The sequence below is a fragment of the Trichechus manatus genome, unplaced genomic scaffold, assembly GCF_000243295.1.
Source record: "Trichechus manatus latirostris isolate Lorelei unplaced genomic scaffold, TriManLat1.0 scaffold00180, whole genome shotgun sequence".
In the NCBI taxonomy this organism is placed as follows: Eukaryota; Metazoa; Chordata; class Mammalia; order Sirenia; family Trichechidae; genus Trichechus; species Trichechus manatus.
In genome coordinates this window covers 1,127,227-1,152,651 of record NW_004444116.1, presented here as the reverse complement: position 1 = coordinate 1,152,651, position 25,425 = coordinate 1,127,227, and the positions used below count along the sequence as shown (strand labels likewise).

The following is a 25,425-nucleotide window of genomic DNA, read 5'->3' as shown; positions in this document are numbered from 1 at the left end:
ATAAGTTATTGAGACTTGTTTTGTGACTCAGCACATTGCCTATCCAGGAGGTTTAGTTGGTTTACTGTTGTTCACATCTTCTATTTCCTGGTTGATCTTCTATTTGTTCTATCCACTTTTGAAAGTGAGATATTGAACTCTCCAACTATTATTGCTTGATTGACTATTTCTCCCTTTGTTTCTGTCTGTTTCTGCTTCGTGTATTTTGGTGCTCTCTTATTAGGTGCATATATGTTTATAACTGTTACATCTTCCTGATGCACTGACCCTTTAACCATTATAAAATATCCCTCCTTGTCTTTAATACTTTCCTTGTTTGTTTGTTTTAAAGCTTATTTTGTCAGATTAGTATTGCCACACTAGCGTTTTTTGGTTATTGTTTACATAGTATATATTTTTCCATCCTTTTACTTTTGATCTTTTTCCATCTCCAAATCTAAAGTGCGTCTTCTTGGACATCATGATGTTATATCATGTTTTTATATCTAGTCTGATAATCACAGCCTTTTTATTGGATTGTTTAATCCATCCACATATGATGTTATTATAGATATCACATAGAAAATATACTCACCCCCATATGCACTCATAATCTTCTTTAATTTAATTTAAGGTAATTCTTTTTTGTTCTTCCTCTTACATTTTAGAATTAGCTTGGCAAGTTCAATGAAAAACTGTATATGAATTTTTGTTGATGGTATATGGAAATTATAGATAATTTGAGAAGAATGAATGCCTTTTGATATTGTTTGTATCTATGTACATGGTATATTCTTTTCATTTATTTTCATCTTCTTTAGTGATCTTTGATGAAGTTTTATGTTTCAAATAAAAAAATATAGTATTTTGTCATATTTATCTCTGTTTACCTTATTTTTGGTCTCTGTTATAAAAGATATTTTATTTTGAATTAAATAATTAACAATTTATTTTTAATTAAATAATTAACAATTTATTTTTAATTAAATAATTAACAATTTATTTTTAATTAAATAGCTTTTTATACAAGTAAATACATTTACATGGTTTAAAAATAAAAAAAGAGAAGGCACATGGCAAAAATTTTCCCTCCTACCCTTGTCCTTCTTCCACTCAATTCCCATCCTTGTCCCAGGTAACCACTGTTATTAGCTTGTTGAATATCTTTCCAGGGATGTGTTGTACATATCCAAGCAAATATAATTATATATTTTTTGTTTTACCCCAAAGGTAGCATGCTATATACTGTTTCCACTTTGTTTTTTTCCAAAATTATATTCTGGATTTCTTTCTATGTAAGTACAAAGATAGCTTCTCCATTCGTTATCATAATTGCAGCGTACTCCATTGTATGGATGCACGATAATTTTCTAAACTAGTTTCCTGTTGTTGATGGACATGTGGATTTTACTTTGGTTCTCCCAAACCATGCTGCAATGAATATGGTTGTACACATAACATTCCATACATATTCAATTACTTCTGAAGAGTAAATTCTCAAAAGTCAAATTGCTGAGTCAAACGGAACATGCAGTTCTATTTAGGACTCCCCTCTTTCTCATCTATTGTCAGTTGGTAATGATAGTAATTGTATCAATTTACACTCTGATAATATATGATATGCCTATTCACCAATGTCTCCCTACAGAAAGTATGAAACCCATGAATTTTAAAAAATCTTATAGGTACTTCACTGTACTTTTAATTTGTTTCACTTTTATGACTGTTATTGATGTTAGGAGTCATTTGTATTTCCTTTTCGTAGCATTACCGGCTAATATTTTTGCCATTTTTCTATTAGGTATTGGTCTTTTCCTTATTTATTTCTAGGAGTTTCTTACTCTAGTTTTCTGATTTTGATGTGAGTTTCAAATATGTTCTGCTGTTTTACATTTTTCTTTCCATTTTCTTTTTGATGTCTTTGCCATGTAAAAGTTTTTTTGTGTTTTGTTTTTTTAACTTTTGTGTAGTTGGATCTATGATCTTCTTTGTATATGATTTCTAGATTTTGAATATAAACAAATATTCCTCTGCTTTATCTTTGTACATTTAATGTTTCATCATTTTTACATTTAAGCTTTTGCTTCATTTATTATTTTTTGGTTGTAAGGTATGAATAATGGATCCATTTTTTTCTCAAATAAGTACCCGGTTGTCCCTATACCATTTATTAAATAGTATATTTTTCCTTTTTATAATTTTCTACCTTTTTCTTATATTAAAATCCTGTTCATTATTGCATCAATTTCTAGACTTTCTATTCTGTTCTATTGGTTTGTTTTGTCAAATGTCAATGCTACACTATCATGGGGATTGTACAATGTTTTAATATTTGATAGATCTCATTGCTCCTACTTATTTATGTAAGTCTCATATAAGTTTTAGTACCTCTTTTTAGATATTATAATGTTGGTAATTTTTGGGAGCACATTACATTATAAATTAATTTAGGGAGAGTTGACCATCTTTATGGTCCTATAAAGGAGCCTGGTGGTACAGTGTTTAAATGCTTGGCTGGTAATCAAAATGTTGGTGATTTGAACCTTCCAGCTTCTCTGCAAGAGAAAGTTGTGGCAGTCTACTTCTGTAAAGATTTACAGCCTTGGAAACTGGGGCAGTCGTACTCAGTCCTGTAGGGTTGCTATGATTTGGAATTGATTTAAAGGCAACGGGATTTGGGTTTTTTTTATGGTACTGTAAACTTTATTGAAGTCTTCTTTTGTTTTCTGCAGTACTGGCCTAACAATTTCTTCATCTTTATCTGGGACTTTTCTTAAGATTGCTTACTATTTATTTTATTGTGACAAATTATGTTAACAGGTATCTTAAATTTGAACCATCCTTGCATTCTTGGAATATTCCTCACTTGTTCATGATGTATTATTCTCTTTAAGTGCTGCTGGAATCTTTTGCTAGTATTATATTTTTTACATATGAATTTATGAGTGGGATTTTTTAGAATTTAATTTTGTCTATTATTTGTCAGCTTTTCATAACAATATTACTGCCCATTTGAATATATTTTATAAGTTTTTCTATGCTCTGATAACTATTTAAGGTTTGGTAGCGCTCCCCTATGAAACCTTGAGGTCTGATACTTTTTGGGTGTTAGTTATTTGAAAATTGAATTTGCTCTATAGAAATCAATCTGTTTAGATTTTATATTTCCTCTAGGGTCAGTTTTGATAAATATTTTCCTAGAAAATCACCCATTTTGTTTATATTTACAAATTTGTTTTCATAGATCTAAGTGAAGTACTTTAGTTTTATGTTTCTTCAAATTTTCTGTTTCTATACATATTTTCTTTTGTTTCTTATATTGCATATTTGTGCTTTCCCCTCTTTTTGTTAATAGGGTTGGGCAGTGGTTCTTAATTTTGTTAAATTTTTTTTTAAATATCCATTACTTGGACTTATGCATAAGTTTTATTGTTCTTTTTTCTGTTTTCTGATTCCTTAATCTCTACTTTCATCTTAATTTAGTTTGCATTCATACAGTTTATTTTGTAATCTTCTTTTTACTGTTTTAGTTACATCCTTAATTATATTCATTTACGTTTCATATAAGGGTTTATGGCTATGACTTTTCTTCTGCACACTGTTTTAGCTGTTCCCATATGTAGTGGTATGATTTTCATCATTTTCTATAGAGTCTGAAATGTTTATATTTTCTCCTTGAATCAAGAGTTAATTTAAGAGAGAATTAAAAACATTTCAAGTAGAGGGCCTTTTTGTTTCTGAATTTGCTGTCAGTTTTTAATTTTCTTGCATTATATTCAGAGAATGTTATCTAACTGCTTATTATAGGTGGTGTTGCATTTTGGGTTTCAAGAAATGCATACTCAGATGAGATTGACACGCAGGAAGTTTTTAGGGGGCAAGTTTGGGATTGATGCCTGTGAGGGAGTAAAGGTAGCAACATTGGGCAGAAGAAGTTGGGCTGTGATACAATCACAAAAAGGGTTTTAGCTAGAACTAAACTTGGCCCATGGAACTAAGATGGTCCTTCAGAGTTGCCTTGATTTGGGTTAAGGAGGTTGGGCTGTTCTATCCCCTCAAGAGTCCAGTCATTGGATTCAGCTTGCGCCTTGTTGTTGTTTGCCATTAAGTCGATTCTGACTCATAGCAACTCTATTTGACGCAGTAGAACTGCCCCATAGGGTTTCCAAGGCTGTAATCTTTATGGAAGCATATTGCCACATTTTTATCCTGTGGAGTGGCTGGTGGGTTTGAACTGCTGACCTTTTGGTTAGCAGGTGAGTGCTTACCCACTGTGCCACCAGGGCTCCTTAACTTGCCTTTAGAGAGGGATTATGAGATTGTGTCAGTCTGCTCTTTTCAGTTGAGGGCAATATCTCGAGAGGGCTGACAGTGAGGGCTGTCAGAGAGGGATATCAGCTGACAACACTCCCAGCAGCTGGAGGAATAAGCACTTCAGTACTGAAGGAAGATTTGGGAAGCACAGCATGGTGTTCAGTACAGTAAAAAATTTGAGATACTCTTTTTTTCAGTTTTCCTTGTGCTTATGGTAATGGCATTTGCTCTGTGTTGACCCAATCAGATACAGCTACCCTGCAATTTGAATCAAGAATCAGTGATACAATGAACTAGAGGCAATGGAAAATCTTCTGGTGGTGGTGGCAGTGGCATACTTGTCCAGTTTATGGGTCAGCAGGGCAGCAGGCTAGTATAGGCATCCAGTGTCCAGGGCAGGTAGCATGAGTGGGGCAAGAAGTCAGTCCTAACATGACTTTGTATGTTGTTTTGGCTTCCGTCTGGTTGTGGATCTCCAAGCCTGATTCTTTAGCAGTTCAAACAATTTTATTAACTACTCATTATTCTTTCATTATATTCAATTTCTGCCTTATTAAGTAGAATTGGTTTCTGTTGCTTGCAGCTTGTCCTAAAAAAGTTCAAGGTCACTGACAAAGCACACACACACAGGCAGTGCATGGGGCAACAATTTATTCACATAAAGAAGAGACAGAGCAAGGTCAGTTTCACTTGCAGGCACTGTTCTCCCATGGCTAGGGAGTCACATTTTGTGGCCAGTGCAGGACAGATGTTCTGTGCACCCCTCTGTGCCACACTCGAAGTAAATAGATATAGAAGTGGAGATGGCCAGGTGCCATTTGGTGCCAGTGAATGAGCAGGACAGAGAAAGTAACTGTGTGCCCAGAAGAGGGAGGATGGCTTCCCTGAAAAGAAGAAGGGACTGGGAGACAGACAGTGACCCAACTCTTAGCTTCTTTATCAGGAATGTTCTGTTCCAAGGCCTCTGCTTAGGTGGATTGGATGGGAGACATGGAGGCAGACCATATTCCCAACACAACTAAAATATATGACACATACAAAAGTCTTTCAAGAAATAGGGGATTGTGTTCTGATCTGGTCCTTATATGGTGTAACAAATTTTTCTTATGTCTTTCATCAGAGAAGAGTAAAAAGTACAAATGCAATTTCCAGCAGGGCTCTCCATCACAAACAAATAAACAAACATTTATAGTATAATTCCTTTTTATCTCTATCTCTTACCTCTACCTATTTGTCTTTTTTATAGGGCAGAGTAGAACTGTCCCATAGTGTTCCCAAGGAGTAGCTGGTGGATTTGAACTGCCGACCTTTTTGTTTAGCAGCCTAGTTCTTAACCACTCCACCACCAGGGCTCCAGTCATATATTACATAACATGAAGATAGTTTTTTCCCAGTTTGAGAAGTATTTTGGATGGCATGACTTAAAATACAGTATTTAATGGCATATGGAAAAATGTACTTTGTAGTGCTCTGGAGAGACATTGTGGACACCAAAAACCACCAGTTAAATCAGATATGAATTCCAAATCAACCATCACAAAAGCATAGGCTTTTAATTGCTGGTGTGGTTGTTTCTCATATAGGCAACTCTATGCATGTTTCAGAGTGAATAACAATACAGATTTTTAAATGATGATTAATAGCCTCCCAAGCAATCGTTTGTAGACCAGCATAAAGATTTATATAGATACAATTTTAGAGATAGATATGTACATAGACATAGATATAAATCCTGTTTTTTACACAAGGAAAAAAAAAAGAGACAGTTTATAGGAAATGCATACAATATAATCACAAAACACAAATAAACATAAAACATCAGGATGAGGTATAACTATCCATCCTCACTCCCACCGGTTCCTAATACAGATCATTCAATCCATTCAGATCAGTTTTTTCAATATACACCATGCCTGTTCTTACCTACAAAGCTTCCTCATGTGCTTGAACATTCTCTTCATTCCTATGTAAATCTCACCCATCATTTAAGAGCCAAATTAAGCATCTTTTCCTTGAAGCTTTCCTTGACCTCTTCACTCCTCACCAATCTCTTCTTCCTTTGACCTCACATTGCAGTTATGGTTTGCACATTTGATTTCATAGTAACTTTATTCTCTAGTGCTTTTCATGTATAACAATGGGGTCATCTACTCCATCCTACTCTAGGAGGAGGACAGTCCTGGGGCCATCCTCTATTGTGGACTCTCTGTAATTTATTACTGTGTTAATCTGAGCTTCATTTGATGCCTTAACAATTCACTCAAATGTTGATTTAATTTTTTTTTGTAGTTTGAGGGACTTTACATATAAATATTTATCCACATCAATAATCTCAGAGTGCTCACATGGATAAGGGCTGTGATTATGTCACTTTTAGAGTTTAGGTTATACCAAGTTCAATTAGGTACTTAAAAACTGCTTTGTAATTTTGTAATTATGGTGAGAATGAGAATGATGATTTCATTAAATTTGCTCCTATTGAATTCTCCAGCCAGTATAAATCACTGGGAGAAGATTTTGCTTTGGTCTAGGACCTTCTTTAAGTCCCTTCAGTTCACTGTTTCTTAGACTGTAAATGAAGGGATTCAATACAGGGGCTACCACAATAAAAATTACTGATGCCACTAAGTCTTTATCAGTTGAATGATTGGATATGGGAGTCATATAGATCTTTGTGACTGCTCCATAGAAAAGAATGGCCAAGACAAGGTGGGATCCGCAAGTGGAGAAAGCCTTGAGTTTTCCTTGGGCAGAAGGAACTTTCATCACAGCAGATATGATGTGGGCATAGAATGCCAGGATACACCCTGAAGGCACCAGAAAGAGCAGCCCCACCACAGCCAGAACCATCAACTGATTAAGGCTGGTGTCAGAACAGGATAGAGGGAGGAGAGAGTTGCTATCACAGAAGAAATGGTGGATGACGTTGTTAGAGCAGAACTGCAGACAGGCCATCAGAAGGGTGTGCAAGAGGGGGTTCAAGATGGCAATGATCCAGGGAACAGCCACCAGGCAAGCACAGAGGCACTGGGTCATAATGGTGGAGTAATGCAAAGGGTGACAGATGGCCACATAATGGTCATATGCCATTACTGTGAGAAGAAAATTGCCCATGTTGGTAAACATTATACTGAAGTACATCTGAGCCAGGCAGGCAGGATAGGAGATGGACTGAGTCTGTGTTTGGATATTCAGCAGCACCTTGGGAACCGTAGTTGAAGAAAGACAGAGGTCTACCAAGGACAGATTGGCAAGGAAAAAATACATGGGTCTGTGCAGATGATGGTCCGAGGCAATAGCCAGCAAGATGAGCAAGTTCCCCAATAGTCCTGTTAAGTAGAGGCACAGGAAAAGTGAGATTACGAGTGCCTGATGCCCTGGCCAATTGGAGAAGCCCAGGAGGAGAAATTCGGAGATGTTGGTTTGGTTTCCCTTTTCCATTGCTTGGATATATCTGCATAAAACCCAGAGGATGAAATATTTTTGTCAGAAAAAAATTTTCTCTTAGTATTTTTTATATACTCACGTACTCCAGTCCCACTTATTAGATATTCTCTCTTTAGGCTATTATACCTCCTTTCTGATGCTCTCTCCCAAGCGTCACTGAACCTCAGCTATGTCTTTTCAACTCATCAGTTGTCTTTCCCTATATTCTCCGTTACTGAAAGAAACCTCACCTCATCCAAGATTTCTATGGGATCTGTACACATCTTCCTTCAGTAGGCAGAGATTGTCTTTCTTCTTATAAATTTGACACGAACTCTTGCATAGTCTGCACTGTGTGTGGTTTCCTGACTGTCAGCTATGTGTTGGACCATATCATGAGTCTGACACACTAAATGATACCATGGCAAGCATTGATATTTAAATGAGAAAATTTGTCCAAATATTTGTCCAACACCATATAAACCATCCTGCTTAGAAAGCAGTCAGACATCTACCATATAGAATTCATTAAATGGGGATGCACTACTCTTTTCTCTATAACTCTCAAAGTAAAAATATATGAACTTGCTTAGCATGTATAAAAAGATAAGCCTCTGAAAAATAATTTACAGGAAGATTATGAGCAACATAGAAAAATATTTACAAATAAGTTTAAAAAGCAGAACACAAAAAGTATGATAATAGATTATACAACATATGTATAAATATGTGTCTACCACCTTCTAAAACAAGAATTTCCCCACTTTCCTTCTTAAAACCTTCCAGTGATTTTTCATTCCCTTCAACCCAAATTCCAAACTCTTTATCATGGCACGCAAGGTTCCTCATGAATCCTTTTTTACCTTTCTGGCCTTTATCTCTTGCTATGATTAATTTCTCATCCTTAGAATTTTTGGGCACCCACTGCAATTTTGTGTCTATATAGCTTTTCTCATTTTGGAATTCTCTGACCACTGTATGTAAAGATTGCCTCCAAAAACTCTCTATCACATTGCCCTGTTTTTTGTCTTCATGTCACTCACCACCATGTGGAAGGTACTTGTTTACTAAAAATATTTCCTACTTATTAGTTTTCTAACTTTCACAAGTAAAATGTAAGGGTGGGGAATTTGTCTTTTTCCTTCTCTATCTCTTTCTTTCTTACTTTCTTTTGTTTACCATTTTATACACAATATAGGTATATCCCGGAGATATTGTAAGTTCAGTTCCAGACCACCACAATAAAGTGAATATCACAATAAAACGAGTCACAGTAAATTTTTTGGTTTACTCTGTTAAGTGTCCAGTAGCATTATGTTTTAAAAAATGCACATACCTTAATTAAAAAATACTTTATTGCTAAAAAATGCTAACCATCATCTGAACCTTTCAGTGAGTTGTAATCTTTTTGCTGGCGGAGGGTCTTGCCTCGATATTGATGGCTGCTGACTGATCAGGGTGATGGTTGCTGAAGGTTGGACTGGCTGTGGCAATTTCTTAAAATAACGAAGTTTGCCGCATTGATTGACTCTTCCTTTTATAAAAGATTTCTCTGCAGCATGTGATGCTGTTTGATAGCATTTTACCCACAATATAACTTCTTTCAAAATTGGAGTCAGTTCTCTCAAACCCTACCGCTGCTTTTTCAACTATATAATATTCTGAATCCTTTGTTGTCATTTCAACAATGTTCACAGCATCTTAATCAGGAGTAGATTCCATCTCAAGAAATCATTTTCTTTGCTCATCCATAAGAAGCAGTTAACTCCTCATGTGTTAAAGTTTTGTCATGAGATTGCCACAATTCAGTCCCGTATTCAGGCTCCGCTTCTAATTCTAGTTATCTTGCTATTTCCACCACATTTGCAGTTACTTCCTCCACTGAAGTCTTGAGCTCCTCAAAGTCGTCCAAGGGTTGGAATCATCTTCTTCCAAATTCCTGTTAATGTTGATACTTTGACTTCCTCCCATGAATCACAAATGTTCTTAATGGCACCTAGAATGGTGAATCCTTCCCAGAAGGTTTTCAATTTACTTTGCCCAGATCCATCAGAGGAATCATTACCTATTGCAGCTACAGCCCAAGGAAATGTGTTTCTTAAATAATAAGGCTTGAAAGTTGAAATTACTCCTTGATCCATGGGCTGCAGAATGGGTGTTGTGTTAGAAGGCATGAAAACAACATTAATCTCCTTGTACATCTCCAGCAGAGCTCTTGGGTGACTAGGTGCATTGTTACTGAGCAGTAATATTTTGAAAGGAATCTTTTTCTGAGCAGTAGGTCTCAACAGTGGGCTTAAAATATTTAGTAAACCATGTTGTAAACAGATGTGCTGTCATCCAGGCTTTGTTGTTCCATTTATAGAGCACAGGCAGAGTAGATTTAGCGTAATTCTTAAGGGCCCTGGGATTTTCAGAATGGTTAATGAGCATTGGCTTCAACTTAAAGTCATCAGCTGCATTAGCCCCTAGCAAGAGAGTCAGATTGTCCTTTGAAGCTTTGAAGCCAGACATTGACTTCTCTCTAGCAATGAAAGTCCTAGATGGCACCTTCTTCCAATATAAGGCTGTTTCATCTACACTGAAAATCTGTTGTTTTGTGTAGCCGCCTACCTCAATTATCTTAGCTAGATCTTCTGGATAACTTGCTGCAGCTTGCACATCAGCACTTGCTGCTTCACCTTGCACTTTTTTGTTAGGGAGACGACTTCTTTCCTTAAACCTCATGAACTAACCTCTACTAGCTTCAAACTTTTCTTCTGCAGCTTCTTCACCTCTCTCAGCTTTCACAGAATTGAAGAGAGTTAGGGTCTTGCTCTGGATTAGGCTTTGACTTAAGGGAATGTTGTGGCTGGTTTGATCTTCTATCCAGACCACTAAAACTTTCTCCATATCAGCAATAAGGCTGTTTCACTTTCTTATCATTTGTGTGTTCACTGGAGTTGTTGTTGTTAGGTGCTGTCGAGTTGGTTCTGATTCATAGCGACTGTACAGGACAGAGTAGAATTGTCTCATAGGGTTTCCAAGGAGCCGCTGGTGGATTTGAACTGCCGACCTTTTGGTTAGCAGTTGAGCTGTTAACCACTACACCACCAGGGCTCCATTCACTGGAGTAGCACTTTTAATTTCGTTCAAGAACTTTTCCTTTGCGTTCACAACTTTGCTAATTGGCGCAAAAGGCCTAGCTTTCGGCCTATCTCAGCTTTTGACATGCCTTCCTCACTAAGCTTAATCATTTCTAGCTTTTGATTTAAAGTAAGAGACAAGCGACTCTTCCTTTCACTTGAACACTTAGAGGCCAGCATAGGATTATTAATAGGCCTAATTTCAAAATTGTCATGTCTCACGGAAAAGGGAGGTCCAGGGAGAGAAGAGAGAGAGACAAGGGAATAGCTGGTTGGTGGAGTAGTCAGAACAAGCACAACGTTTATTGATTAAATTTGCCTTCTTATATGGGCGTGGTTTGTGGCACTCCAAAACAAGATCACCATAACAGATATAATAATAATGAAAAAGTTTGAAATATTGTCAGAATTACCAAAATGTGACACAGAGACATGAAGTGATCACATGCTGTTTGAAAAGTTGTACCGATAGACTTGCTCTATGCGGGGTTGCCACAAACCTTCAATTTGTAAAAAATGCAATATCTGCACAGATCAATAAAGAGAAGTGCAATAAAACAAGGTAGGCCTGTACTGGCATACAGCACTATTGTGTATGTGTACATGTATTTTAATGAATGAATAATAGAAAGAGAGAAAGAAAAAAAAAGGAAGGAAGGAAGGAAGAAAGAAAATACTTATTATAGGCTCAGGAAGTTTTTTTTTTATATCATGATGTAGAATAGAAATAGTGCTCCTTACGTGTAATTTATAGGAATTGTATCCTAGGCCATATAATGTGTATATATATATATATATATATATATACACATATATATACATATATATATTTATATATCTACTCCTCACTTATCAACTGTCTTGTTATCTGACATTTATGACAGTAGTAAAAAATCTACTATCCTACTATTTTGTGCATTAATTACATACGTCTGGCAGTAACGAGCGCTGAGGTACGAGGCAAGAATAACACTGGCTGTGATGGTTAAGGTTATGTGTCAACTTGGCTAGGCCATGATTCTCAGTGGTTTGGCAGTTATGTAATCATGTAGTTTGGCAGTTATGTAATGATGTAGTCATCCTTTGTTTGGGGATCTGATGTGGTCATCCTCCATTTTCACATAACACCGATTTTCATATAACAAACTGGTCTTTGGAGCCTAACCATGTCAATAAGTGAGGAGTGGATGTATATTTGTTTGGTTTTCATAACTCGTTCTTGCTTGTAGGATTTTGGAGAGCACATGGACTGAATCATATTCATCTCTGTGTAGGGAAACCCAGGTTTATAAACAGTGATTTGTATTTGCCTAAGAAGATAGAATGAATTTTTTTGGAGGCAGGGAAAATAAGCCTCAAGTCAGAGGATGCAACACATGCTTGATTCTATCATTGGTTCTCTACTCAACTTCATTGCCTTGCATCTAAGCTAAGTGGATGAAGAACTCAAGGAAATGGAGAGACTACATTTTTGGTGATTGAATAATGAGGCATGAAACTGAATGGAAGAGAAAAACATTCCATACATGTACATACAAAATGGAGAAAATCATAGGCACTTTGGACTCCAGAGAACACAGAGCTGCCTGGCATTAGCAGCTGAGAGAATCAATGTCCTGACATCGGTGTTACTTTTTTCAAAGTAGTCACTGGCAGAAAAATAGTGATGAGCAGCCTATATTAAAGGGAAGGAAAATGGAGGATTCTATCTATCAGAGAGTAGGCAGAGAGCTCATGTGAGATCTTCCTAGGATTCTCAGAAATCATTAAAATAACTTTCCACAGCTGCAGAACTTGAAATAGTAGGTAAGATAACAGCCTGTTGCTAATAACCACTCTTGGGCCGATAGGCTGATATGGTCTCTGGAAACACAGGTTAGAGTTGTAGCACATCACTTGGCACAGCTGCTGCCACATAGTAGGCACTCAAGAAATTTAGAAGGAGTAGAGATACGTGACGATAACTTTGGGTGCAAAACCATAAACATCAGTGCCTCACGGTGGTTGCAATGATGACTGCAGTAGGTAAAGTCATTACCCCTCTCCTTCAATTTTCCAGAAGGTAAAATTTTTTCACTGCTGGAAATATGATGAAACAATCAGAAGTACATGAAATCAGCTGAGTAAAGTCTATAAATGTGTAAAAAAACATAAATCTTTCATCAAGATAGAAAAAATATGAAGTCAAGATTTACCATTATCAAGTAATCTATGTCGCACTAAATGTTTTCATAGTTTGTTAATCCTTATGATTCTATAATGTAGGTCACATATTGCCATTATGTAGACACTGAGTTTTACCAGAGCCATAATCTCAATGAACATTTCTTGATTTGAAATCTAACCCACTTTTCACTAATCCATCAGAGCATCTAGGATTTCACACCTTTATCTCCAATTAATTAATTCCACAAATGGTTATTAAGCATCTACTTTATGTAAGGTGGAAACCCTGGTGGCGTAGTGGCTAAGAGCGATGACTGCTAACCAAAAGGTCAGCAGATCGAATCCATCAGGTGCTTCCTGGAAACCCTTTAGGGCAGTTCTAATCTGTCCGATAGGGTTGATATGAGTTGAAATCGACTAGACGGCAGCGGGTTTGGTTTTTTTGGTTATTTATGTAAGGCAATGTCTGGTGACCTTGTGTGGGGCTTGCACTTGTCTTGCTTGTCTAAGTAAACATATGCTTTCTCCTTGTTTCTACAAGCCTACTCACTCCCCATGACACTTACCAGTATTCGTAAGAGGAGCCTTCTGGGCGGAGACTTTAACTTCCAAGACTCACTCAGAGGTAATGCGAAAAATAAAAAAGCGAAAAATTTGTCTTCCAGAATGTGTAGGAGCAGGGATGGATTACCCAATAAGCAAGGTGTGCGCGGGTTTACGTGTGCTTACTTACTCATCTGTAGTGACCAGTTTCACCTGTTTTTCACCACAAATGCCATGTGAAATTGGTCACCGCGGATTAGTAAGTAAATACAATTAAGCCAGTGTATACCTTGCTTACTGTTAGCCAGTGCATACCTTGCTTACAGGTTACTCTACCCCTGTACAGGAATGAGACATGGGATGATTCTTGGAACATTGATGCAGTAAGAACTAGAGAGAGCAGAGGCCACCCCACATTTAAATGTATATTTCCTTTCCCTGGGAACCCAAGCTTAACAAGCTTCCTCAACTCTAGTAATAATTGTTTCATCCCTCTTGTGGGTTTCCCAACTGCAATGCTAGGGATAATGCACCTGGCAGACAATTCCCCAGAGAGAATCAAGAAGTTAAAGATCTGGAAGTTGTTCATAGGCTTCCAGGAAGGTTTATTTCAGACCTCCCCACTTTCTCCCAAGAGGCTCCCAAACAATAAAAATTAAATATTACAACAATAAAAAAATAACCTTTTCAGAAATGAATTATTTCTTCCTTAATAGAATTGATCCATTCTGCAAATAGAGGTTTGTCTTCTCTGCCTGCAGCACTCTGCGAACAACACCATCTTAGAGCTTACATATGTCTGCTTTCTCAACAGTGCCTCAGATTCAAGACCCATTTTGTGGCAAAGGAGGTGAGACAAAGGGCACATGATCACAGAATTCACTGGTCTTGCCATATACTCCATCACCCAGCTGAAGAAAACAGTGGAATGGCCTCTCAGAGGCTAAGCTAATCACCAGTTTGGGGCTAACTCTCAGAAGTTTTGGGATGCTGTATTCCAAGATGCTATATATGCATAAAACAAATGGCCAGTATATGGTGCTGTGTCCCTAATTACTACATATGATGCTGTGTCCCCAACTGCTATAATGTTTGAGTCCAGGAGCTAGAGGGTGTGTCTTAGCTTTTTCTGTATAAACAACCAAAAAAGAAACCAAACCCATTGCCATTGAGTAGATTCTGACTGATGGCAACCCTATAGGACAGGGTAGAACTGCCCCACATGGTTTCCAAGACTGTAATCTTTACAAAAGCAGACTGCCACATCTTTCTTCCATGGAGCAGCTGGTGGGTTCAAACTGCCAACCTTTCAGTTAGCAGCTGAGCCCTTAACGACTATGCCACCAGGGCTTCTTTCTGTGTAATGAGCTACCTTAAAACTTAGTGGTTTAAGATATCAGCCATCTATTTACTCATAATTATGTGAGTCAGTAATTTGTGCTAAGCTGAGCTGAGTAGTTCTCATGTAGACACTTTGGACACACTCATGTGCTTGCTGTGAGCTGATGGGTCAATTTGGGCCTGACTGGTGTAGGATGGCTATAATTGGGATGGCTCAGTGTGGTTTATTGTCCTCCAGCAGGGTGGCCTGGACTTGTTCATTTGCTGGAAGTAGGTATCCAAGAAAGAGAGAGAGCAGAAACATTTAAAACCTCTTGAGGCCTGGGCTTAAAACTGGCACAATATCACTTCCACTGCGTTTTATTGTCCAAAGCAAGTCACAAGACCAATTCAGTCTCAAGCGGTGGGAAAAGACTCTATCTCTTGATGAGAAGCACTTTAAGGTTACATTGCAAAAGGCATGGATTCAGTGGAGGATACAGAATTGTACCATTTTGCAATCAATCAAGGGTAAAAGTAGGAATGGTTTATTTTACCATTACTCCCAGTGATACGCTTTTGGTATTTGTGCTTCTCATCCCTGTAACGCTATCTCTGCCAGATTTGAAGTCCTGATTTGGTGAAGGAGAATGTATCCATCGGAGAACACAATTGTTCATCTGAATTTGAAGCTGTGACTACCTTCTGGTCACTCTGGGTTCCTCATGCCAAAGAACCAACTGGCAAAGAAAAGCTTTATTATACTGGAGGAGGATAACTGACCTTGATTACCATGAGGATCTATGGTTATTGCTACATAGGATGTTGTTGTTGTTGGTAGCTGCCATCTAGTTGGCCCCCTATTCACAGCGACCCCATGCACATAGGGATTGGGACATTGTGACCCATACAGTTTTCACTGGCTGATTTTTTGGAGGTAATGTCCAGGGCTTTCTGTCTCAGTTTGGAAGCTCCGCTAAAACCTGCTCAGCATCACAGCAGCATGTAAACCTCCACTGACAGACTAGTGGTGGCTGTGCTTGAGGTGGATTGGCCAGGAATTAAACCTGGGTCTTGTCCATGGATAGTGAGAATTCTATCACTGAACCATCACTGCCCTCCATATGAAGTTAGGAAGGAGTATATCTGGAACTCAGAGTATAAGTGTGGAATTATAGCAACCATGGCCCTGCAAGAGTAAGGCAAGTAATGGCATAGCTCCCTTGAAGATAAATGTCTGGACCGCCTCCTCTGGCAAGCAACACAGGCTAGCCAAATGACAGCTGAAGAGATATGAAATCTGTTATGAGTATACAGCGTCTGAATAGCTGCAGCGGTAAGATTATAGTATTTTTACTAATTCTTTTGCAGTAAGATTTTGTAGAGGTTGTGCCGGCAGTCACCTTGAAGGGGACTCTGTGACTGGTTATACATGAGGGAATCTTAATGATAACAAGGGTAGACTGTTTCAGGTATTGGGGTACCAGTTCAGAATATTGAGGCTTCACATTTCTATTTCAGCCACTAATGCTGTGATTAGTTTTGTGACCTCTAGGTTTATTTAGGTGCAACTTGACAATGCCTCAGCTTGGGCCTGTGCCATGGACCTTATACTTCTTGCATCAAGGCATCTCTCATAGGTGGCATCACAGGAACCTGCTTGGTGCTCATATATTTACAACGTGTAAGTGTGGGACAGTGAACACCCCATGGAGTGAAAATTTGACCAGTGGGGGATGGGGGATGATGGATACATTTTTTCCTCTTTCTTCTCTTGGGTTAGATGATCCTAAGACATATTTTAGGTGTACACATCCCTATGTGCATGGGGTCACCATGAATAGGTGCCAACTAGATGGCAGCTAACAACAACAACAACCTCTTATGTAGCAATAACCATAGATCCTTATGGTAATCAAGGTCAGTTCTCCTCCTCCAGTGTAATAACTCTTTTCTTTGCCAGCTGGTTCTTTGCAATGGGGAACCCAGAGTGGCCGGAAGGTAGTCATAGCTTCAAATTCAGTTGAACAGTTGGGATCAAACACCCAATCACTTCATATTGGTGGCAAACTCAATAATGCATCCTTGGCTGCTCACTTTTCCTCCCTCCTTTGCTCACCCTCTTTTACTCCTGATTCTGTATCACCTCCCACTGAAGTGCTTGTGCTTAAGCCTTTGTCTCAAACTCTGTTTTCTGGGCATAAATATGAATCTCTTCCAGTCAGTTGGCCAGGTAGCTGTCTTCCAAATTTCTTGGCATAGACAAGTGAGCACCTCCAGTGTTGCTTTTATTTTTTTAAACATCTCAGTTGGTATTCCTTTAATTACTGGAGCCTTGTTTTTCTATAATGCCTTCAGTGCAGCTTGAACTTCTTTCTTCAACACCATCAGTTCTTAATCATATGCTACCTCTTGAAATTAATGCTAACCAATTCTTTTTGGTACAATGACTCTGTATATTCCTTCCATCCTCTTTTGATGCTTTCTGTGTCGTTCAATATATTGCCCATAAAACAAAAAAAACAAAAAACAAAAAACAAACCCATTGCTGTCAAGTCAATTCTGACTCTCAGCGACCCTACAGGACAGAGTAGAACCGCCCCATAGGTTTCCCAAGGAGCTGCCGATCTTTTGGTTAGCAGCAGAGCTCTTAACCACTGCACCATCAGGGTTGCATACTGCCCATAGAATCCTTCAATATTGCAACTCCGGGATTGAATTTTTTCTTCAGTTCTTTCAGCTTGAGAAATGTCGAGCATGTTCTTCCCTTTTGCTTATCTAACTCCAGGTCTTTTCACTTTTCATTATAATACTTTGTCTTCTTGAGCAGCCCTTTGAAATCTTCTGTTCAGCTCTTTTACTTCATCATTTCTTCCTTTTGCTTTAGCTTTCCTTTTACTCTTTAGTTCAAGAGCAAGTTTCAGAGTCTCTTCTGACATCCATCTTGGTCTTTTCTTTCTTTCCTGTCTTTTTAATGACCTTTTGCTTTCTTCATGTATGATGTCCTTGATGCCATCCTGCAACTCATCTGGTCTTCCATCATTAGTGTTTAATGCATCAAATCAGTTCTTGAGAGGGTCTCTGAATTCAGGTGGGATATACTTAAGGTGGTACTTTGGCTCTCATGGGCTTGTTTTAATTTTCTTCAGCTTCAACTTGAGCTTGCATATAAGCAATTGATGTTCTTTTCTGCAGTAGGCCCCTGGTCTTGTTTTGACTGATGATATTGAACTTCTTCATCGTCTCTTTCCCCAGATGTAGTCGATTTGATTTCTGTGTATTCCATCCAGCGAGGTCCACATGCGTAGTCACCATTTATGTTGTTGAAAAAAGGTATTTCCAACGAATATGTCATTAGTCTTGCAAAATTCTATCATGTGACCTCTGGCATTGTTTCTATCACTAAGGCTATATTTTCCAACTATTAATCCTTCTTCTTTGTTTCCAACTTTCATTTTCCAATCACCAGTAATTATCAATGCATCTTGATTACATGTTTAATCAATTTCAGACTGCAGAAGTTGGTAAAAATCTTCAATTTCTTCATCTTTGGCATTCTGGTTTGGTGCGTAAATTTGAATAATAGTCATATTAACTCATCTTCCTTATAGGTGTATGGATATTATCCTATCACTGACAGCATTGTACTTCAGGATAGATCTTCAAATATTCTGGGTTCACACTCCTCTTTTTTTTTTATTATTCCTTTTTAAATTTGCTAAAGTTCTTTGCCTCGACAGGAAACAAATGTTGACAAAGGATGGAATAGAAAAATGGAAGTTCTTTCACTGGATTTGTCTTATTGGCTTTCTCTGACAGGCCTCAACTGGAGCTAGTCCTCTATGTGGTTCTTTTTATCTTCTGTATCTTCACTTTGCTGGGAAACACAACCACCATTTTATTGTCCCACCTGTGCCCCAATCTTCATACCTCTATGTCCTTTTTTCTCACCAACCTAAGTTTCTTGACCTGTGTTACAGTACCAACATTGTCCCACAGCCACAGTCAATCTCAGGGAACAGACCAATCTATTTCCTGTAGTGGTTGTGTAGTTCAGCTGTATATCTCTCTTGGTTTGGAATCTACAAAATGCATTCCCTTAGGGGTTATGGCATTTGACCATTATGCAGCTGTTTGTGGTTCCCTCCACTACACAGTCATCATGAACCCCCATCTCTGTGCCCTAGTGGCTTCTGCTTCATGGCGCATTTGTTTTGCCAACTCCTTATTGCAGACAGTGCTCATCTTCCTTTTACCATTTTGTAGGAGAAATAAATTAGACCACTTATTATGTGAGGTTCCTCCATTCTTCAAACTTGCCTGTGTTGACATCACTATGAATGAATCTGAGCTCTTCTTTGTCAGTGTCAACATTCTTCTTATACCTATTGTATTAACCATGTTCTCCTATGGTCAGATTGTCAGAGCCGGCTTATGCATAAAGTCAGCAGCAGGGCAGAGAAAGGCGTTTGGGACTTGTGGATCCCACCTCATAGTGTTTTCCCTGTTCTATGGCACAGCCATCTATGCTTATCTCCAGTCCAGCAAAAACTACTCTCATGATCAGGGAGAGTTCATATCTCTCTTCTACACCACAATTATACTCATGATCAATCCTCTCATGTGTACTCTGTGGAACAAGGATATGAAAGGTGCATTTAAGAAGGTGCTTTGGAAGGACTATGACTCCAGATGACTGGGGGGGAAGGGCACTTCAATGGAAGGACTTTGAATGACAGAGCCCTTAAAATGTATATGTCCTCCACATGTCATCCAAAATTTCCCCTTACAACTCTCAAGGGCATTTCCTTACCTAATTCTTTTAGGAAAATGAAAGTTCAAAATCTAAGTTTATGGATTCAGTACAAGCTCCAGAGATGCAGACTCAGTATTCCCAGAGCATCTGTATTATTATTTTTAAAAAGCTTTACACAGCTGGGGTCCGGCGGCATGGCGGGGGCGGGGCCGGGGGTGGGGGCGCGTACCGAAGCGGCCCAGGGGCCTCTCGCCCCCTCCCTTTGAGTCGGGACTGGACAGAGATGTGATAATGGATCATCATGTTTCCACCATCAAACCTCGAAGAATCCAAAACCAAAATGTCATTTACCGCTTGGAATGCCGAAGGATCAGCGCAGGCATCTTTCTTTGTCGTGTACAATATGGTGACAACAGAGGTGATTGCTGTATTTGAGAATACATCAGATGAGCTTTTGGAACTCTTTGAGAACTTCTGTGACCTCTTCCGTAATGCTGCCCTGCACAGTGAAGTCCAGTTTCCCTGCTCAGCTTCCAGTGACAATTTTGCAAGGCAGATCCAACGCCGCACCTGTGGAATTACTTGTGTATTGACTGTGATTCCTGCTAGACTGCACATGAGCTGCAGAAAGATAGAGACAGTGCCTTTGTTGTTTATTGCTATATCCTCAGCAGTACATTGTCAAGATCTTAAATATTTGTTGAATCAGTTAGGAAATCATTTTAGAACTTTTGGTTAAACATGATGTGTTGAACAAATACATTTATCTTCTCTTCATGCCGAAACTCTATTAAAAATGACAGTAAAGGAAAAAGAGGTACAAATCTGCAAAAACAAAGAATGAGAAAGGAGTCTATTGGTGATAGGAGATATCAACACAGATTTGGAAGCTGAAAAGGCAATGGATGAATGATAACCTCAGAGAGCAGAAACTTATGCCTGCAGAGCTCAGTCATCAAGAAAAAAGCCTGACTTTCACCATAGAACTCTGTAAAGGATCAGAGATGGGAGGCCTTAGGTACCTCTGAAGTGGGGTATGAGGTAGCCTGAAATCAGGAGGATTAGGTGAAGTTCTTAAAAGGAGCAGTCAGATCCTCTAGATCCCTCCTCTTACCCTATGCTGCCAGATGAGGCCTCTTCCTCCACCTCAGCAAAGGCTAAAGGTTTACTCAGGTTCATAAGACATAGCTGAGAGCAGGATGAGACATATCATAGTGAAGACAGGAATTAAGTGAAAGTTGATGAACTGAAGGGCGAGACTTCTGTCCCCCTTACCACATCTGACATCCAGGCTTATACTCCCCAGGCAGGAGATTAGTGAATTTCCCTAAGGAAACCAATCAACTCAAAAGAGAGACCTTCAGATAATGACATTGGAGTCCCTTTGCAAAACACCTAGGTCACCCTAAATTGATACCCACCAGTCAACAAAGTCCTCCTATGAACTGAGGCTTCTAATATCATCTTAGTACATTATTATAAAATTATTCGTTCCTTCAGGCCCAGAGTCCAAGCTAAATCCTACTCTAGTCAGTTAGTGCCCATCAGATTTCAGAGTTCTAAGTTACTCCCCCAACCTTAGCCAGTTATGGAAAGTATCTGCTTTAGGTCCCAAGCTAGACCTGACCAGATTTGGTGGGTGAATCAGGGTAATCATTACTGCCAGTGGGGAAAAGGATCAAAGCAGATCTCTCAATGCATTGGCGTTATAAAGAGAGTACTAGATCAGAAACAGATGGATGTTGATTTTCAGATAGCTGGATTTGCCTTTTCCTTTTTCTCTGGTTCACACAAATATTCTGCATTATTAGCATCTCTATTCAGTAAAGGAGGAATTTTGGAAGCAAAAAAAAAAAAAACAAAAAGCTTTACAGGTTTTTCTTATTTACATCTCCATTTGAGGACATTATTCCATTTCTACTTGCAAAAACCCATCTAAGTATATGCCATAAAGGCACAGGCACAATAAAATTATGAAACCATTGAAACTAGTAAGCATACTAACATTTTAGCCTTTTCAAGGGATATTAAATATTATTCTAAAAGATACATTTTTGGCTGCATAGAATTCTCTTGTATAGAGGAATTGTAATTTTCAACAGTACTCTGTTGTTGGACTTTTAAACTTTTGAAAAAGCATGTTATAATTAATTGGGTTATGAAAATTATTGTGCATAGATTTTTTTTGCAGGTATTGCTCATCATATCATTATAAGACATTAAAGGAAGTGTAATTTTTTTCAAAACATATTTGATAAATTGTACTACAGAGAATATATGTAATTTGGCCACAAATTTGCTGAATTTATAGCATCATCACCTACAGGGAACATTTGATAGGCCAAAAACTATGTCATTTTTATTATTTCAGTTTTATTCCTACATAGGTTGAAATATTTTTTCATCTACTTATGGGACGTGTGTAGGCAGTGCAAATGCTTGTTCTTTTAGGAAATATCTGTTTATGTTCTTTGCGTATCTTCATGTTGAACTATTCCTATTCATACTGACTTTTTTATATTAAAGATAATAAACCACTGTCCATCAAATATGTAGCAACTATTTTTTCCCACTATATTTTCTTTTTATTTATTATGAATTTTGGATTTAATGTTTATGTGGTCACCTTTATTGGTCTGTTTCATAATGATTTCCTTCTTTAATGGTTAGAAACCTCTCAAAAGAGAGTTAAAAAAAATGTACATACCTACTTCATTTGGTTATTTTTTGAAAATAAATATCTCTTTAGTCAATCTGATTTGGTGTACATTGTGAGGAGCGAATTATCCTTTTTGTGTGTCAAGTTTTGGAATAGCATTTATTCAAATATCCTTTATTTTCCATATATATCTGTTTCTGAACTTTAGATTATCTCCTTTTTCTCATTTGCCAGAATCTCACTGATGTAAGTTTTATAGCTTTAGTATAAATTCAAAAATTTGGCAGATTTTGTTGTTGTTGTTAGTTGCCATAACAGAATGTTGTATAACAGAATGAAATGTTGCTTAGTCCTGTGCCACCTTCATGATCGTTAGTATGTTTGAGTCCATTGCGTAGCAATTGTGTCAATACATCTTATAGGGTTTCCCTGGTTTTCGTTGGCCCTCTACTTTACCAAACATGATGTTCTTTTCTATTGACTGATCTTTCCTGATGACACATCCAAGTAAGAAAGTCAAAGTGTTGCCGTCCTTGCTTCTGAGAAACATTCTAGTGGTATTTCTTCAAAGACTGATTTGTTCCTTCATTTGGCAGTCCAGGTATATTCAATATTCTTTACAACACCACAGTCCTAATGCACTAATTCTTCTTCTATCTTCCTTTTTCATTATTCAACTTTCTCATTCATATGAAGCAATTGAAAAGAGCATAATTTGAGCCAGGCACATCTTAATCATCAAAGTGACAACTTTGCTTTTTAAAACTTTAAAGAGGTCTTTTGCTGCAAATTTGCCTGATGCAATACATTGTTTGATTTCTTGACTGCTGCTAACAAGATAAAGTATTATGATGAAATGTGCAAAGACTTAGACATAAAAAACCAAAAGGGAAGAACACAACTGGCATTTCTCAAACTGAAAGAACTGAAGAAAAAATTCAAGCCTCAAGTTGTAATACTGGAAGTTTCTCTGGGTAGAAATTGAATTCAGAAAAAAAAAAAAAAAGGGCAGATTAAAACCCGTTGCCATCAAATCAATTTCAACTCATAGTGATTCTATAGGACAGAGGAGAACTACCCACAGGATTTCCAAGGCTGTAATCTTTACAGAAACAGACTGTCACATCTTTCTCCCGCAGAACACCTGGTGGTTCGAACCTCAGACCTTTCAGTTAGCTGTTGAGCTCTTAGCCACTGCACCACCAGAGCTCCCTAATTGGCAGATTACACACACACACACACACACACACACACACACACACACACACACACACCTGTTGCCATTGAGTTGATTCCGACTCATAGTGACCCAATATTAGATCTCCCTTATTTCTATATTTTGCAGTTGTGGGTGTGTCTTAGAAATAATTTTGACAATTTCTAAAAAAACAAATCTTAGATTTAAATTGGAATTGTATAAATCTATAAAACAATTCCTGGAAAATTGGCAGCTTTGCAGTATTCTATCCATTTTGGATGTGGATATGATTCATCATTTATTTCCTTTGTTATATGTTTATCAGAAAAGTTTTGCATATTCCTATTAAGATAAACCTTGTTTCTTGATATATTTTTAATCCTTTTTATTGTAACTAGAATCTTTAAAACTTTTAATTTCACTATACTAATGAAAAAGTGTGTTTATTTGCATTTAGCACACGCTTTAAACATTGTCCATAATACCCTAAATTTTTCATTTTATTCTTTTGAATTTTCTAAATAAATAATCATGAAATGCACAAAATAAATGGTTGCTGATATTTCTGAGCCATTAAGTTTGGGTGGTTTATTATGCAACAATAAGTAACCTGAAACCCAAGGTATAGTTCAACAGCCACACCACCATTTCAAAGGATACCATATTTTTAATCTGGAAAATTCAGTTCTTGCCTTTATGGGATTTTTGAATGTTAATATCTGTAGCAGAAATTTTGCTGAGAACTCATTCAACTTTATATTTTACTCTACATATTATATGGGGCATTGGTGGTTCACTGGTAGAATTCTCAATGTCTATGTGGGAGTCCCAGGTTCGATTCTCAGCCAACGCACTCATGGACAGTCACCACTTGTATATCATGATGTTGAACTACTTCCGAAAATCATCCAACAAAAATCCTATGGATCACAATGGTTCTATCTACAGCTGATCATAGGATTGACCAAGATTGGGCATATTTTCTTCTAGTTGTGCATGAGGTCACGATGAATCGGGGCTGACTCCACAGCAGCTAACAACACATATTATATATTATGTAATATAATTAAATATATATATTTGGAAACCCTGGTAGTGTAGTGGTTAAAAGCTACAGCTGTTAACCAAAAGGTCAGCAATCAAATCCACCAGGCGGTCCTTGGAAACTCTGTGGGGCAGTTCTACTCTGTCCTGTAGGGTGGCTATGAGTTGGAATTGACTCAACAGCAATGGGGTTATATATACATTTACTATATATGTATATGCATAATCTGTATATATGGTTTCTACATCCTCCTGGGCCTTGAGACAGAGTGGTCTTGCAACAGATATAGCATTTAGCAAGCTGGAAATGACAGCTAAGGCAAAGTATACATGTAATCAAGATTCTGTCGACATCCCTAACAGTGTCACAGTATCCACAGTATTTACATATGAAATCAACACTCAAGAATCTCTATACAGTGCTTTTCTCGGCAGCACATATACTAAAATTGAAATGATACATAGAAGATTAGCATGGCCCCTGTGCAAGGATGACATGCAAGTTCATGAAGTGTTCCATATTTTTGGGAGCTCCTAAAAATCAAACACTTTTTAAGCTCATCAAAAGACTTCACCAAAAGAGTAAAAAGACAACCTACAGACTGGGAAAAATTTTTTTGCTACAGCAAATCCGATTGGTGTCTAATCTCTAAAATCTACAAGATACTGCAAAACCTCAACAACAAAAAGACTAATAACTCAATTAAAAAATGGGCAAAGAATATGAACAGGCACTTCACCAAAGAAGACATTCAAGCAGCTAACAGACACATGAGGAAATGCTCACGATCATTAGCCCTTAGAGAAATGCAAATCAAAACTACAATGAGATACCATCTCACCCCAACAAGGCTAACATTAATCCAAAAAACACAAAATAATAAATGTTGGAGAT

General features: G+C 37.7%; 2 protein-coding genes and 1 non-coding gene across 3 annotated transcripts; 2 read left to right on the top strand and 1 right to left on the bottom strand.

Annotated features, from left to right (window-relative positions):
* Positions 1 to 6,794: 6,794 nt before the first annotated feature.
* LOC101354968 (olfactory receptor 1F12-like) lies at positions 6,795 to 7,734 on the bottom strand. Its single transcript, XM_004387113.2, is given in 2 exon segments — positions 6,795 to 6,837; positions 6,839 to 7,734. Coding segments are annotated over 2 exon segments (939 nt in total).
* Positions 7,735 to 18,633: 10,899 nt separating this feature from the next.
* Positions 18,634 to 19,569, top strand: LOC101343134 (putative olfactory receptor 2B8). The gene is given in 1 exon segment (XM_012558661.1): positions 18,634 to 19,569. A coding segment is annotated over 1 exon segment (936 nt).
* A 5,380-nt stretch (positions 19,570 to 24,949) lies between these two features.
* Positions 24,950 to 25,056, top strand: LOC111822472 (U6 spliceosomal RNA). Its single transcript, XR_002825721.1, has one exon. It is a non-coding gene; the product is annotated as a U6 spliceosomal RNA (small nuclear RNA).
* The last annotated feature ends 369 nt before the right edge of the window (positions 25,057 to 25,425 follow it).